The 14,051-nt window shown below is 41.6% G+C and overlaps 1 protein-coding gene across 4 annotated transcripts; it reads left to right on the top strand.

Annotated features, from left to right (window-relative positions):
• The first annotated feature begins 331 nt into the window (after positions 1-331).
• LOC149283300 (zinc transporter 7) lies at positions 332-13,486 on the top strand. Of its 4 annotated transcripts, none has more exons than XM_089497742.1 (11): positions 332-411; positions 1,178-1,279; positions 4,114-4,227; positions 6,499-6,586; positions 7,424-7,553; positions 8,200-8,364; positions 9,203-9,226; positions 10,364-10,499; positions 11,946-12,036; positions 12,472-12,621; positions 13,439-13,486. In XM_089497742.1, exons 1-11 carry the CDS (start codon positions 332-334, stop codon positions 13,484-13,486), a joined length of 1,128 nt encoding a protein of 375 aa, XP_089353868.1. The 4 variants fall into 4 exon arrangements, with proteins under 4 accessions (XP_089353868.1, XP_089353867.1, XP_089353866.1 ...); XM_089497741.1 differs by having other exon boundaries at positions 9,179-9,226; XM_089497740.1 differs by having other exon boundaries at positions 8,200-8,385; positions 9,194-9,226.
• Positions 13,487-14,051: the final 565 nt, after the last annotated feature.

The raw sequence follows: 14,051 nt of genomic DNA, 5'->3' as shown, positions 1-14,051 counted from the left end.
TTTGATCTACGCCCCATAGCTAAGTCTCCGTCAGCGCTTCAGCTCTTTGGTGAGCACGTTAATGGTTAAGTACATGACGATCTGCTTTCTGATTGGTTGTCGGTTGCCTGTGTGTCACTCTGTGTGTACTGCCGGTTCCCATCTTCCCCGGAAGCGGCTCAAGCCACTCGATACGGACCGGGATCGGTAACAGGGACCGGCTTAACACGGACACGAGACGTGGTGCTGGGGTCGAATCGCGTGGAAGGAGCTGAGGGGTGTACGGATCCCTGCCCGTGGAGTGTTATCGGGTGTTCCGGATATCGGGTGTTCAGGTCATCTGCTCACCAGGATGTTGCCGCTTTCTATTAAAGATGATGAATATAAGCCTCCGAAATTCAACCTGGTGCGGAAGGTGTCCGGGTGGATCAGGTAATCGTCCCGGGAGAGCGTATACACCCTCTGTGTTACGGGGTGAACATATATTTAATATACATGTATGTATGCGCATACATGTAGATACAGTTTGTGGCCCCTGTACGTACACATACACTAATATGTGGCGGAGGGATATTAAATCCAGTATGAAGGCTGCTGTACACGTGGCAGTTTTCTGGGGATATGTTTGTCACATTATATATATATTCTAAGCGGTGGAATAAATGGTCCTGCTAATTGGTATTCCAGAACATACTTTTCACCCTTTCCTGACCACACTCTCTTTGGTTTTACCAAAAAACTCCCATTATTAAGACTTCCTCCTTGCCTTTCCTTCTCTTTCTCATTTCTTCTGCACATCATGTCCTTACTTCATTTATTTTTATCTCTTTATTTTCTCGCCTCTCTATTGCTGATCACCTGGAGCGATATGATCACTTGCGGTGCCGCGTTGCGTCCTCCCGCTGTGCACAGGATATGATGTCTTTGCTGGGGTGATTCACTTTTTGTACAAACAGTGGGAGTTGTGTATAGAAAGTGGTTCTGTTGCAAAGATGGGGGGGTGGCCTTATCGTCATAGCAACCAATGATGAGCCCAATTTTTCAAACTTTACACCATCACTCGTATGTATATGTGTGTCCCTTGGTACATAGGACTCATACTCTTTCATATATATAAATTATACCCGTTACAGCATCTAATTAAGTTGTAAGCTTGTCATTCTGTATCTGTCCTAATATTTCTCTCTCTCTTCCGCAGGTCCATCTTTTCGGACTCCACATCCAGGAACCTCTTCTGCTTTCTATGTTTGAATCTGTCCTTTGCGTTTGTGGAACTTTTCTATGGAATATGGAGCAACAGGTAACACGATAACCTAAACCGTTATCTACACCGGCCCGGGAGCTTATTTTCTTACACAGACTCGCCTTTTGGATCAATTCATGCTTATATATATATTATATATTATATGTATATATATATATATATATATATATATATATATATATATATGCTTATGAATATATATTATACCTCATGATTCCCACTATCTGCATACTTTTCTCTTAGATTAGCCTCGACTCGCCCCTTAAGCTTTTGTCTTAGACTGCGGGTGCAGCCTAAAGAAAACATTTAGGATCCGACTACCTGCCGTAACATATTACCTATTTTTAATCATCCAAGAACCAGGGAATATTTTGTGTCCAATAGTCCTGCTGTATACGTGTCGGGCTAAGTTGGTGTTCATTTCTGACTATAAAAGCCCTATTGTACCCGAATTTCTATTGTATGCTGATTGCTGTTGGCGCCTCGCCTACGGAGATCATGTTTCTTATCCCTTTATCTTCCATCTTTTGAGTTCTTACAGAAACGCGTTGGGGAAATAAGGAGCTATACATACGGCTTTCATTTTTGTGGAGCCAAGAAGAGGTATTATTAAAGATAAAAAGATACAGGATGAAACATTTTAAGCGGAGTGCATAAACTTATGCCCATATAATGCATCCTCGGGCATAACCTTATTTAGTACGAGTTCAAGCAACCATACTAATAAACCATTATAACGGTGGCATGTCATATAAATAAAGGGCGAAAATGACCTGATTTGTTGGTAATGAAGTATAAATGAAGACTCGTTAGGTTCTCCATATCCCTTTGATTTGTTTTTCTATACAAAACCTTTTAAGCCTTGTCTCGTTTGGTTAGATGGTACTTTGTAGGGCTTCCGGTCCCAGCCCTTTATATCGAGAGGCCAGTGGCAAGGTTACGTCGTCCGTCGGATCGTAACCAAACCTGATGGCCAGTAGCCATCTGGTAACTGAATGATCTGCAGTTGTGGTGTACTGCACCAGTAGTTTCAAATCTCATCGGGCAGTATCCTTATATGAGGTTATAGACCAAATCCATGTCCTACACGTGTTTCCGCTACCCTACCATGTTATTTATTTCCTTCCTACGACACTAACCCTATCCTTACTTGTCCTTCCCATGTATCTGCTTCCAAGTTTGTTTTGTGAATGCTAAAGGCTCTTAGGGTTGAAATGTTGCTTGTATAAAAAAGTCATACGTTTCCCTCATTGGTGATGGTTCTTTTCTTCATAAAGTTGTTTAATACTTTAAGGTTGTGTTATGGCAGTAGGGTGACCTGGTAAATAGAGTTCCATGGTCATCTTAGCAGAATACAGACAGCGGGCTATGTAATATCAAGGAAGGAGTTGTTCCTGTATGGGTTTTCATGTAATATGTTAATACTGCCCCTCGCTATGATCATTTCTGCCACGGTAGAGGATGAAGGATCTCAAAAAAACACAATCAGACTGTGCATTAAAGGATTGTAGGTTTATATAAACTGCTCAGACTTAGAGGATCCAGGTGAGCCATGTACAGTAGTTCCTGCAGACCCTCACATCTTTGCCCGGTCCCAAAACTCTGACAAGCTGGCTGGGCCGTATGAAGAACGAAAGGAAAATGGTGGATCAGGAATTTTTTACTGCTTTTGTGTTGCTTGTGACTAAAGGAGCGAATCACCAAAATGCTGCGCCACCCTGGAACACAACTTGTGAATCGCATTACATGTGAGTGGGGCCTCGTAAACCTAGCTTCTTGTAAAACCTAACCTGTAAGTGATAATCGTCATGGATATAGTTCCATGAGATTGTCGGCTGCCACCTAAACTCAATTTAGGTTTTGTGCCACCTTATCATAGATTGATTTTTCCATGATCATGGAAGTGCAGTTTTATCATTCAAAGCTCTAGAGATTTGTCCAGTGTCTAAGCATGTGGGAATTGGTTCCAACACCGAGCGATTGCTATTCTTCACCTTGGATTCCTACACGTCACTTTAAATACTTAGACGTACTCTCTGTAGCTGCAACACTTATGTTCTAAAAAACTTCTTCACATTTACTTAAAATATTGTAAATCACATGTTCTGTGTTTGAAACTATACCACCATTCACAGTTCAGGATGAAGGTTTACTTACTGTATTTACTGTAACATATTATAATATTTACTTTTTCAGGAACACATTTCCTATGAAAATCACTTTTACAGCATGTGATAATTTGCATGACTTAACATAGAGTTTGATGGCAGACATGAACCATTAAACTGATCTGCCTGTTATTCCTGATGTGAGACTCAGACTTGAATCAATCCTTGGACTTGTAGGTTCAGGATAGCTTTATGCCTACCCAATGCGTGTTTAAATTCCCTCACTGTTTTAGCCCCTACCTCTTGCCGGGAGGCTGTTCCGCTTATCTACCGCCCTCTTGGTAAAGTAAAACTTCCTTACATTACATCTAAGCCTCTGATCCTCTAGATTTAGATTACGACCTCTTGTTCTAACGTGTCTCCTCCTGTGAAATAAACTTCCATGATAATTGTGTGTAGAGAACCTGTGCTTTTATCATATGTCCCAAGTACACTCCGATGTTCTTACTGCAAAGCTGCTCTCGCATTCATGGCTCCAAGCGAGTCTTGCAGACTGTTCTTCTAGTTCAGGGGCGTCCAACCTGCGGCCCTCCAGCTGCTGCAGGACTACATCTCCCATACTCCTCAGCCAGCCCCTTAGCTGAAAGAGCATTATGGGAGATGTAGTCCTGCAGCAGCTGGAGGGCCGCAGGTTGGACGCCCCTGTTCTAGTTCATTATGTGTCATTATGTTGTTGACTTATATTTGTTTCTTTTCTTGCAGCTTGGGCTTGATCTCCGACTCTTTTCACATGTTTTTTGACTGTACGGCTTTGTTAGCGGGACTGGCAGCCTCTGTTATCTCTCGGTGGAAAACGAATGAAGCTTTTTCTTACGGGTAAGATTTCCGTGGTATATTTGTCCTGCTGAGGTCACCATACTGGTTGTCCGCTTTAACTTTTCAGGAGGCACGTACATAGGTCAGGATATCAACAGCCGAGCACAGTAATAGCTTGAACGGCTCAGCCTTTTAAAGAAAATTCAGTATACGTTCTGGATTGAATGTACATCATCTGTGCCGTTTGCTGTCTTTCACATGTGTTAGTGGAATATAGGGCCATTAATAAAAGCCATGGTGAAAAAGCCCTCCCTTGATCCTACCAGGATTGGAACTGTTCAATGATTTGCCTGCTACTAAATCCAGTGGTCTCTACTTGCTAATTCCCTTGTCTGCTCGTTTGACTCTGCTATGCCCTCTTCTTCTCAAACCCTTCATATCAGTCTATTCACTGAGGACTAAAGAGTTGATACTGAGTTGTGATTTCAACTCCTTGACTTCGCTATACATTTTGAAGAACTGAACATGGCTTCTACTGCAAAAGTAGCCTGGCTGGCCCTGTATACTGCATAGGTCAATCAATGAGCTATTCAGTCTCCTCACCTATTTACTAAGGTTGGTTCTTCACAATGAATACTGAGTTGGAACTACAAGTCTCCTGGAAACTCTTCTGCCGGTTCTCGTTTTAGTGATTAAATCTCGTAACTTTTCTCTCGGTGACGATGGTCTTTCCTTTTTTTCATACTACCTCTCCGATCACGTGTTCGATGTCTGCGTCTTTCCATCCACTCTCAGTTGGTGTACCACAAGGTTCAGCTCTGGGATCCCTTGTGCTTGCTTTGCACTGCCTCTCTTGTATTTTGGCTTACAGTACCACAAGTATGCTGACACCCTGGTCTATCGCCTTCCCTCCTTGATCATGTCTCTTATTGTTACACCTCAGTATGTTTACTAAAACCCAGTCTCCCAAAACTGTTTTATCTTTGCTCCTTCCAATGCTAAGATTTAATAGACAGTCTCCCTTAATGCCATAAATGTAACCATCATCTCCATCCCACATATTCCCTGCCTGGTGTTACTCTTGGCTCTGACCTCTCAGCCTCCTCTTCCAAAAACTGCCTCCTACATCTTTTACAGTATTGCTCATGTTCACCCGTTCCTAACACGAGATGCAACAAAAGCTCTCTCTTGCGCTCATAATTTGTTGGCTTTCCTACTGCAGTGTTTAGCCGACTCTGCCCTAGTCTCCAGTCTTCCATAAAATCTTAAGCCTATCAGCTATCCGATTCACTTTACGTTATATTTATTTCTATAGCGCTAGCAGATTCCGTAGCGCTGTTAAAATCAGTGGAATAGTTTTAAAGTCACTCACAATAACTAACTGGTACAAAAGGAGAAGAGGGTCCCGCTCTTGCGAGCTTACAGTCTAGTCGGTGGTTGAGGGGAAGTGAAACAGTAGGATGGAGAGGAGTTGGTAGGGTACAGATGATCTGTTGAGGTTGTTGATCCTTCAGATGGCTGAGAGTGTTAGGAGGAAAGGTTGTACGCTTCTCAAAACTTTCAAAAGGTCTCTGAAAACCTGACGGGACGGGGAAGTGAATTCCAGGGAAGGGGTACAGCACGGGTGGAATCCTGAATGCGGGAATGTATAGCCTCCCACTACACGTTCTTACTCCGCAATCAATCTGTACGTAAGTCGTTCATTTAATCAGTATTTACATTAAGATACGGTGGTGTGGTATGATCGACCTCAGACATTGGCACTCCTCCTGCATTTCTCGTTTTGTGTAATATGTCGCCACCATCTGCGTTGTAAGCTTGTTTGAGCAGGGCCCCCCCTTCTCCAATTGCATTTCAAGTACAAATATGATATATGATGTACTGCTTGTGGTGTGCTGTTTGTCCATTGTGCAGCGCTGCAGAATATGGTGAAATTATATTAATCAAATAATACAAAGTAGTAAGATGTCAGTTACTTGGGAGGCCAATGAATTCATAACTACTTGAGAGTAGATTTTAGGCTTAAAAAAAAAAAAAAAGATCAAGGCAACAAAGTCAGTTCTACGTTGACGTAGTCAATATTTGCTCAACAGTAAGGATCTCAACAGTGGAAACAGGATCTCCATTATAAAGACCTGCCTGGCACATAAACTTTCACTGCAGTTAGGACCTGTGTTAAAGTTTTTTTAATCTTGTTTTTGATTCTGTGTGGTCTACGTAGGGTGCTTAGGACTTTGAGAGTAGGGTGTGTAAAACAAGATATTGAAATACGGAGTAGTGGGTGCAATTGGTTATGACGTATTTAAAGGTACCATGCTCTATCTCCCCCAGATTTGTCCGAGCAGAGGTCTTGGCTGGGTTTGTCAATGGCCTGTTCCTGATTTTCACAGCATTTTTCATCTTCTCTGAAGGTGTGGAGGTACGTAATGGAGCCTTTCCTATTTATATAGCTCCCCAAAGGTGTGCGCATTTACAGTATTCATTCTTCATACTTTTATTATAAAAAAAAATAAATTCACAGAATTTAGAACCATGTGGAATTTTAAATTATAGCGTTTACCTCCGTAAGACTTGTCATAATTCCAGGGTCAATAATAAAATATTGTTAAATATTATTTCAGAAGTCATAGTGACAGACAGATTCTATTACTTTTTCTTTTCATTCCCATTTTTTTTTTCTTTGGCGTTTGTCCCACCTCCATTACTTTTTGTTTATATCTTTTCGTTCACACGGACAGATGTAATGTAGAGCTCTTCTAGGAGGACCTCTGATAGAGTCATGGGCGTCTGCAAAGATGTACCACTGGCTGTAGCTGCTGTCTGATACCAATGTGATGTCCTTTTAATGACGTGAAAATATTTAGTAATTATTTGTAGTTTGTTGTGACGTTCTATGGCATTAACTGATTTTATTCACTTATCTGTTGGATATAGAACAGCTATGTGTGTTATTTTAAGAGAAGGTAATCCAGCTGTTTAAAGGGAATATTTCATACTTGTGGGATTTCTAGTATCATAACAGCTGGTCTGCACGGATAAGGGTTTAACCTATTGAAAACTTGAGTAGACAGAATTGTTATTGCGTTGAACCTATAGTTGGGTAGGTAACATACTAATATGGATGTCTCGTGTTCACCGCATTTTTCTGTAATATTTAGTAGGCATAAGGATGTCTTTAACACTCCATAGCAGATGTAGAACAAATAAAATGTGCAGCAGATCTGAATAACTACTACTGTTATGTACCATTATGCAGCGAGCGCTGGACACCCCGGAGGTCCATCACGAGCGTCTCCTTCCTGTGTCCATTCTGGGATTCCTTGTGAACCTCGTTGGGATATTTGTGTTCCAGCATGGGGGAAGCCATGGGCACTCTCATGACGGTGGTAAGGTTGCATTATTTTTCTTTTTGTACTTTACTAAAAAGGTTCCAACTTTTCTCTTTACAATTTCAGTTACTATAACTGTGAAATGAATGCTTGTTCCCTTCTATCACTTAAATGTGATTGAATACCAATTGTTGACATTAGTTTGTCCAATATTTAACCCTGTTCAGTACTGGAATCAATTTTGCGGGACTGAAATTTTGTACCGAAATGTTTGTTTTATTAAATTATCAATGCATTATAGAAGCAATCTCAAAAGGCATTATAAATGTTATATGGTCTTCTGGGAGCAGTTTCTCTTGCCTTATATCTTCCTTCAATTCCGTTTTATTATATATATATATCTACCAAATATCCTGTATATATTGTCTCCTTAAAGACTGCTTTTTGTTTTATATATATATATGGAATTCCATTCTTCACTTGGGCTTTATCACAAGTTTAAAAACGATCCTAAAATCTCTAGCGACATTAAGTGTGTACTTGCCTTCTGCTGTCTTGTCTAAACAGAAGAGTACACTACACTTGATGGTCTCTTCTTTACCATTATTGGTGCCAGTGTGGTATAAGTTATTGACCTCTATATTTCAGTACTTGTGTTACAATCCACTCATGCTCTTCCCTTCATTTGCTTTGTATTTTCCAGCTCATGGTCACAGCCATTCCTTATTTAACGGTTCCTTAAGCCACGGACACAGTCATGGAGGGGGACATGGACACAGCCATGGGGAAGGCCATGGACACAGTCACGGTGGAAACCACGGCCACAGCCACGGAGGAGGACACGGCCACAGCCATAAACAAGGACATGGTTTTGATTCATCCTGTCCTGGTAGGTTAGAAGCAATCAACATCTCAACACTGGACAGGTGTAACTGAGGTGTCTGTTCTTTGCAAAACTTCAGAATTTCTAAAAGTTAAATTAATTCCTTCCTTATTTTACATAGATCACATTTATTTCATTTTAAGTAGTTTTTAAAAAAAAAACACATCTCATTGTATTAAATTAATGGTATAAAATGCATTACTATGAAATAAATAGGGAAGGAAGTGGGTAGAACTCTGGATCTGGAGGACTACAAACTCCATAAAAGCATAAAACATTTTAACAATTTTCATCGCTTTGCAGGTGCCTCAGTCACTAGAAATTGTAGCAGATTTATGACAGGAACCCATGATAATTACATTTCTCACCAAGCTGAAAGCAGTGCCCAGATAAAGTCTATTTCAGTCTATTTGATGCTAAGCACCTTGTGTAGTCTATTCTATGAGTAGCGCAACAAACTGGTGGCCTCCTTTCTGTTTGCGCGTTTTCTGGCTGCGGCCATCTTGCCTTCAAGATGGTGCACTGGACTTTACTGAACCACTCCTGGGTTTGATTGGCCCCTCTGTGACAAAAAGTCTCCTGGGTTTAACATATTACTCCCGCTGTAACTTAGTGTGGTGCAGGGCCTAAGGGTTGCTGCGAGGCAGAATTCTCTGTCGTTGAAAGCAAAGGAGGTCCGTCACCTAATTCCTGTCGCAGACCCATTGTTTGTACAAGGCCTTTGTGCAGAAGCTGATGGTCTTTTTATGTTCTTGGCTATCTTCTGGGATTTCATGGCTTTTTCCCTTCCCAATTATAGATGAGCCACCTGCAGAGCACAGAGGGTCCAGCAAGCAGATTTTAGAAGGTAAGTTATTAATTAAGCTAACAATATAAAAGCGCAATCTCTGCTTTCAGTTGTCCTGCTGCTGGTGACAACGGTTTGGGCCCTGCTGCTATTTTTATTGATCCATATAACCGTTCCAGGCATCCATAGCGCGTAGACAACCTCTGTTGCCCATTAGTTCCGCCGGGGCTTCACATCGTGCAGACAACCTCCGCTGCTGCCGGCACTTCCACCAGGGCTTCTATGATGGAGCACCGGAAGGTCACATCACCCCAACGCTCCATCGTAGAAGCCCCCAGAGGAAGTGCCGGCAGCAGCGGAGGTTACCAGAGAGGAGGATCCAAGTAGAGCCCTGTGCGGGGCTGTTTTTTTTTTAATCCCGCTGAATTTTTGACCATTACCGCCCACTCCCGCAATGTGTGTGTTCCACTCCCGCAACATATGTGGTCAATCCCGCCCACCCCCTTACCAGCTGATTTCCCGCGCACTCCCGCAAGGCTTCCTTAGCGTTGCTCCCACACAGCGTCTCTTCTCTTGTTCCGCCCAGGAACCCAGTGGAGTCGCGTGAATTTACGTCACTTCGTGTGACTTCGCAGGGTTCCTGGTCGGCGGGACCCGCATCCCAATGCTGTCCTCTAGATCCATGTCCCCTGCAGTTCTGCAGGGGATCTGGATCTTAGTCTTATAGCCAGACCTATATCTGAGGTCTGATTATAAGATGGCCTTGAATATAAGACGAGGGGGATTTTTCAGAGCATTTGCTTTGGGAAAAAAAACCTTATAATCGAGCAAATACGGTAGTTCATTTTTAATTAACCTGCTGATCCTCCAACTAGTCTAAAATGCCTACCGAGTCATCACAATAGTTAGAATTTGGCCCTTCAAAATGTATAATTTATGCAATTAACTAACAGCAACACATCTACAGACCTTCCACCCATCACCAGTGATGGAACGTGCAGGATCATAGTATCCAGCAGATGGCAGACGAACATTGTTTTTGCACCATGCTGCTTAAGCAAATCGTATCGTTACAGTGAACTAAAGTCTCCGTATCTTGAACGCATCAAGATTACTAGGGGAAATAACTGCTTTAGTAAACGCTAAATAATTTTCAGCACATGTTAAATTCTTGTATTCTATGTGGCCTTTTTGCAGGGGTGTTCCTACACATTGTTGCAGACACGCTCGGCAGCGTTGGGGTAATAATCTCCACTATCCTAATGCAACACTATGGGCTGATGATCGCTGATCCCATTTGCTCAATGCTTATCGCTATGCTCATCATGGTCAGGTAAGCGGAACACAATTCACAAGTTACCGTAAAATCATTGACCAGAGTCTAACATAGGCAGTAGGGCTGCATGCATTTTAGAGGGTCTTTTTTGTATGACGTTTAAAATTTAAAAACCTGATTTTGTAGTCGTTTTTAGACAGAATGGTCAATTTCCTATTAATTGAGACGTTGCCTTAAGAAAGAAGAAAAAAAAAAAAGCAAGCTATGTGGCCCATTTGGGTGTGAGGGAAAAAAAATACACTAAAGGGTTCATTAGTAAACTGATGTCTCTTCTAGCACTGAGAGAAAACCATTAGTGAATCTACTATTTTTATTATTAATAATATTTATTAAGTTAAATGGCCTTGACTTAAGGTTGTATTGGAATCCTGGCGCAGGGAGGAGAATATAGTGAAAGTGACAAGGGAACAGAACTGCAAATGAGGAAGTATATCCAAAAAAAATATTTCACCAGCTACAGATAGACAGTGCCGTGTCATGCTTAGCATTAACCCCCTCTGTGGCCAGGCAGCCAGCCCTGGCATGTGATCTGGATAACATGTAAAAAAACTAAAAAGTTCAGTGCACATAACAAAGTGATACCGGATTGTTGGTTACATTTCTGTTGTTGTGATTCTGAAATTGAAGAAAGAGACTTGTTTGTTAATGGCAACAAAAATGTTGGAAATTAAAATGTCACATCAAAAAAATAAATAAATAAATAAATTGATCAGCTCTATTAGCCATCGTGAAGAGGTCTTGGACTATAGTGCTGCTTTTCCATAGGAAGAGTTATATTGACCATGTGACCATAAGGATCTCGTCTCATTCTGGTTCTACACTAGCCGTCGGACAAATAACATCCTCTAGCATAAGTGTGTGAATGCAGAGTATGCCACTACAGTGTGGATCATGCATGCACTTGATAGTGTTACGGTTCCTCGCCATATTTCGGGGAGTTTTAGTTGGGCACGGTTTCGTGTTTCAAATTAATGTGTGTTTCCTGCTGCGGGTTTTTTGTAAAAGACAACACCCATGTGCAGGGTTATTTTTCCTGTTTTACATTAGAGGACTTATGTTGTATTTAATTTGAAAGTTACAAACCACAAAACGTCTAGTTCTTAAGCACGCCACCTGTGGGCATAGCTCTAGGTTGTATGATCTTTTAAACCGTTAGCGGCTCTCGCATGCAAACCTAGTACTTGCAATGACAGCTAAATTGTATCTCTAGCACACGGCCTGTGTGAGCTATCTCATATACAACTATATAGTGCACAGATAGAAAGACAAAAAATATTGATAAAGGTGTATGGAATACCTGAACGGCAATGCTGGCCTTAATAGTGACTATGTCCATTGAGTCCCATACATGAACTATGTCCCCTAAATAGAGAGAAAAAAGGATTTCAATGTCTTTTACCAGTCCCTTAACTAGTTGTATAATTTTGACTGTTTTCATTTCAGTGTGATCCCGCTGCTAAAGCAGTCCATCGGCATCTTGATGCAACGGACCCCTCCTTCTCTGGACCATGTGCTTCCTCAGTGTTATCAGCGGGTATGTCATACCACGGCTAACTTAACTAGGCTTCTGGCAAAAAGACCATGCTATTAGTATGTTGTTTGTACTTAATAATATTCCTGTAGCAAAAAGACCATTGACACAGTTGAAGTGCATTACTTAAGTGCTACTCCTTCTCCATCAGTTTTTGTTACACATCCCTAAAGTCTTCATCGAGCCAGACCACAATATAATTTCAGGTCCTTACACCTATGAGATGGATTAGTAAAGAAACCACTGTTCCGTGATTCCATCTCTAGGTCACATTGTGTCATTCACCATTTTTTTTAAACTAATGTACAAAAAAAAGATAGTTGCCATAGCATAATTCACCACTTTATTTTTTAGACCATTGATGTCATCGTCTCCATGGTATCCCTTGTTAACTAACTTAATCAGGACATTTATAGAAATTATTCTTGTCTTTTACAGGTGCAGCAACTAGAAGGAGTCTACCATTTGCATGACCCTCATTTCTGGACCCTCTGCACAGATGTTTACATTGGGACTTTGAAGCTGGTTATAGGTCCGGAGGCAGATGCTCGCTGGATTTTGAGCCAAACACACAATATTTTTACACAGGTGAGCACATGGGGGTTCAGAAAGTGGGAGGCAAGACTCAACATGGGAGAATAGCAGCTTTCATGCCAGACTAAAAGTTTTGCTTAAAGGGCTAGGAATAAATCGATGAAGGCATTACCTGTCCTGCCTGGCACAAATTCACCAGAAGGAACACCAAAGAAAACCTAACGTAGGTGCCTGCAAAGGATCAAGTGAGGGTGTGGATGCAGCCTAAAGTCTTGTTCTTTATGACGCTTAATGGCTTCATGTTGAATTACAGAGAAGCACAATATTCAAATAATTCTGGTGGTAGGTCTGAATCTTGAAACCAGAGTAGCTGAGTGAGTGGTGCTCCTGCCAGCTGTCTCTTTAGTGTCTATGCCCAAGCAGGGACTCTGTGTCTGTAAAGGAGCAGCTGCTAGAGGGAGCGGAAGAGAGCAGATCAAAACACTCTGACAGCAGAGGGGTGACAGAACTAAATAAAAGCTCTCTTTTCTGCACTCCCCAGACTGTCCAGGTGTTTTTTTTTTTCTCAATGTAAAAATGTCATAACATAAAACAGAGCAAGAATTCAGCGCATAACCAACAAATACCATTCAGAAAAACACTTATCTAAGGCATAAATATTGGATTTTAGCAGCAACCTGGGAATATGAATGTGTATGCCTTTTATGCTATTTGGGCTCTGTTCCTCTTTCTTTACATATTTTTTGGTGACATAATATGGTTAAAAATTGTTTTTTTTTTAAAAATGCCTTATTCCCCTGTGTCTTTGCCAACCTTGTATGCTTTTGAGAGTCTGATCCAGTTAATGTTTTTCTTGTACCTCTTCATGCAGGCTGGTGTCAGACAGTTGTACGTTCAAATCGATTCTGCCGTTATGTAACCATCAGATAATCTTCTGTGTTGGACCAAAGAGCTAAACCTGGACATGCTCTGATAAAGCCACTGCAGGAATGCAACCATTGGGACCATAATCTCCTGTAAATTTGATGCCTCTGTAAAGAGGGGGGGTTTCAGTTCCTCCATGCCAGATCTTTATTTGTAATTTTCCTTTTTCTGAACAGACGTCATGTTGGCTATCGCCTTTTCCTCCACTTTACCCCTTTTACCTCAAGGGATCCGGTCTGTGAACTTGATGCCACTTTACCTTGAGACCGAGTGACATGTTCAAGCAACAGTGATGCAGTGATGGCTACTTCTACTGTGAGAACCAAAACCACGTGTCACCACACCATGGAGGATCTCTAAGGGAATCGAGTCAACTTTGTGTTAGAAGGCACTAGCCAAACATGAACGGCTGTTCTCATCCAAGACAGGGCTTTTGTGCAATGCCGGGCAGTTTCTAAAATTCCAGCACCGCCTCAATAAAAGCGGTTACAACTTCAAACCTTCCTCGCTCTGAGAGGAGGGGGGTTACTGTATACTCATTTTTATAGAAACAACCCATC

Source organism: Sceloporus occidentalis, unplaced genomic scaffold (assembly GCF_023333645.1).
Source record: "Sceloporus occidentalis isolate IW3139 unplaced genomic scaffold, rSceOcc1.0.p SCAF_106, whole genome shotgun sequence".
NCBI classification, from domain to species: domain Eukaryota; kingdom Metazoa; phylum Chordata; class Lepidosauria; order Squamata; family Phrynosomatidae; genus Sceloporus; species Sceloporus occidentalis.
The sequence above is the reverse complement of the archived record's forward strand: the minus strand, read 5'-3'. Positions and strand labels throughout refer to the sequence as shown.

Coding starts and splice junctions, on each gene's coding strand:
- LOC149283300 (XM_089497738.1), top strand. CDS start 332: ATGTTGCCGCTTTCTATTAAAGATGATGAATATAAGCCTCCGAAATTC. Junction 4,228..6,498: donor AATGAAGCTTTTTCTTACGG/GTAAGATTTCCG, acceptor TATCTCCCCCAG/ATTTGTCCGAGCAGAGGTCT. Junction 12,037..12,471: donor TTCCTCAGTGTTATCAGCGG/GTATGTCATACC, acceptor TGTCTTTTACAG/GTGCAGCAACTAGAAGGAGT.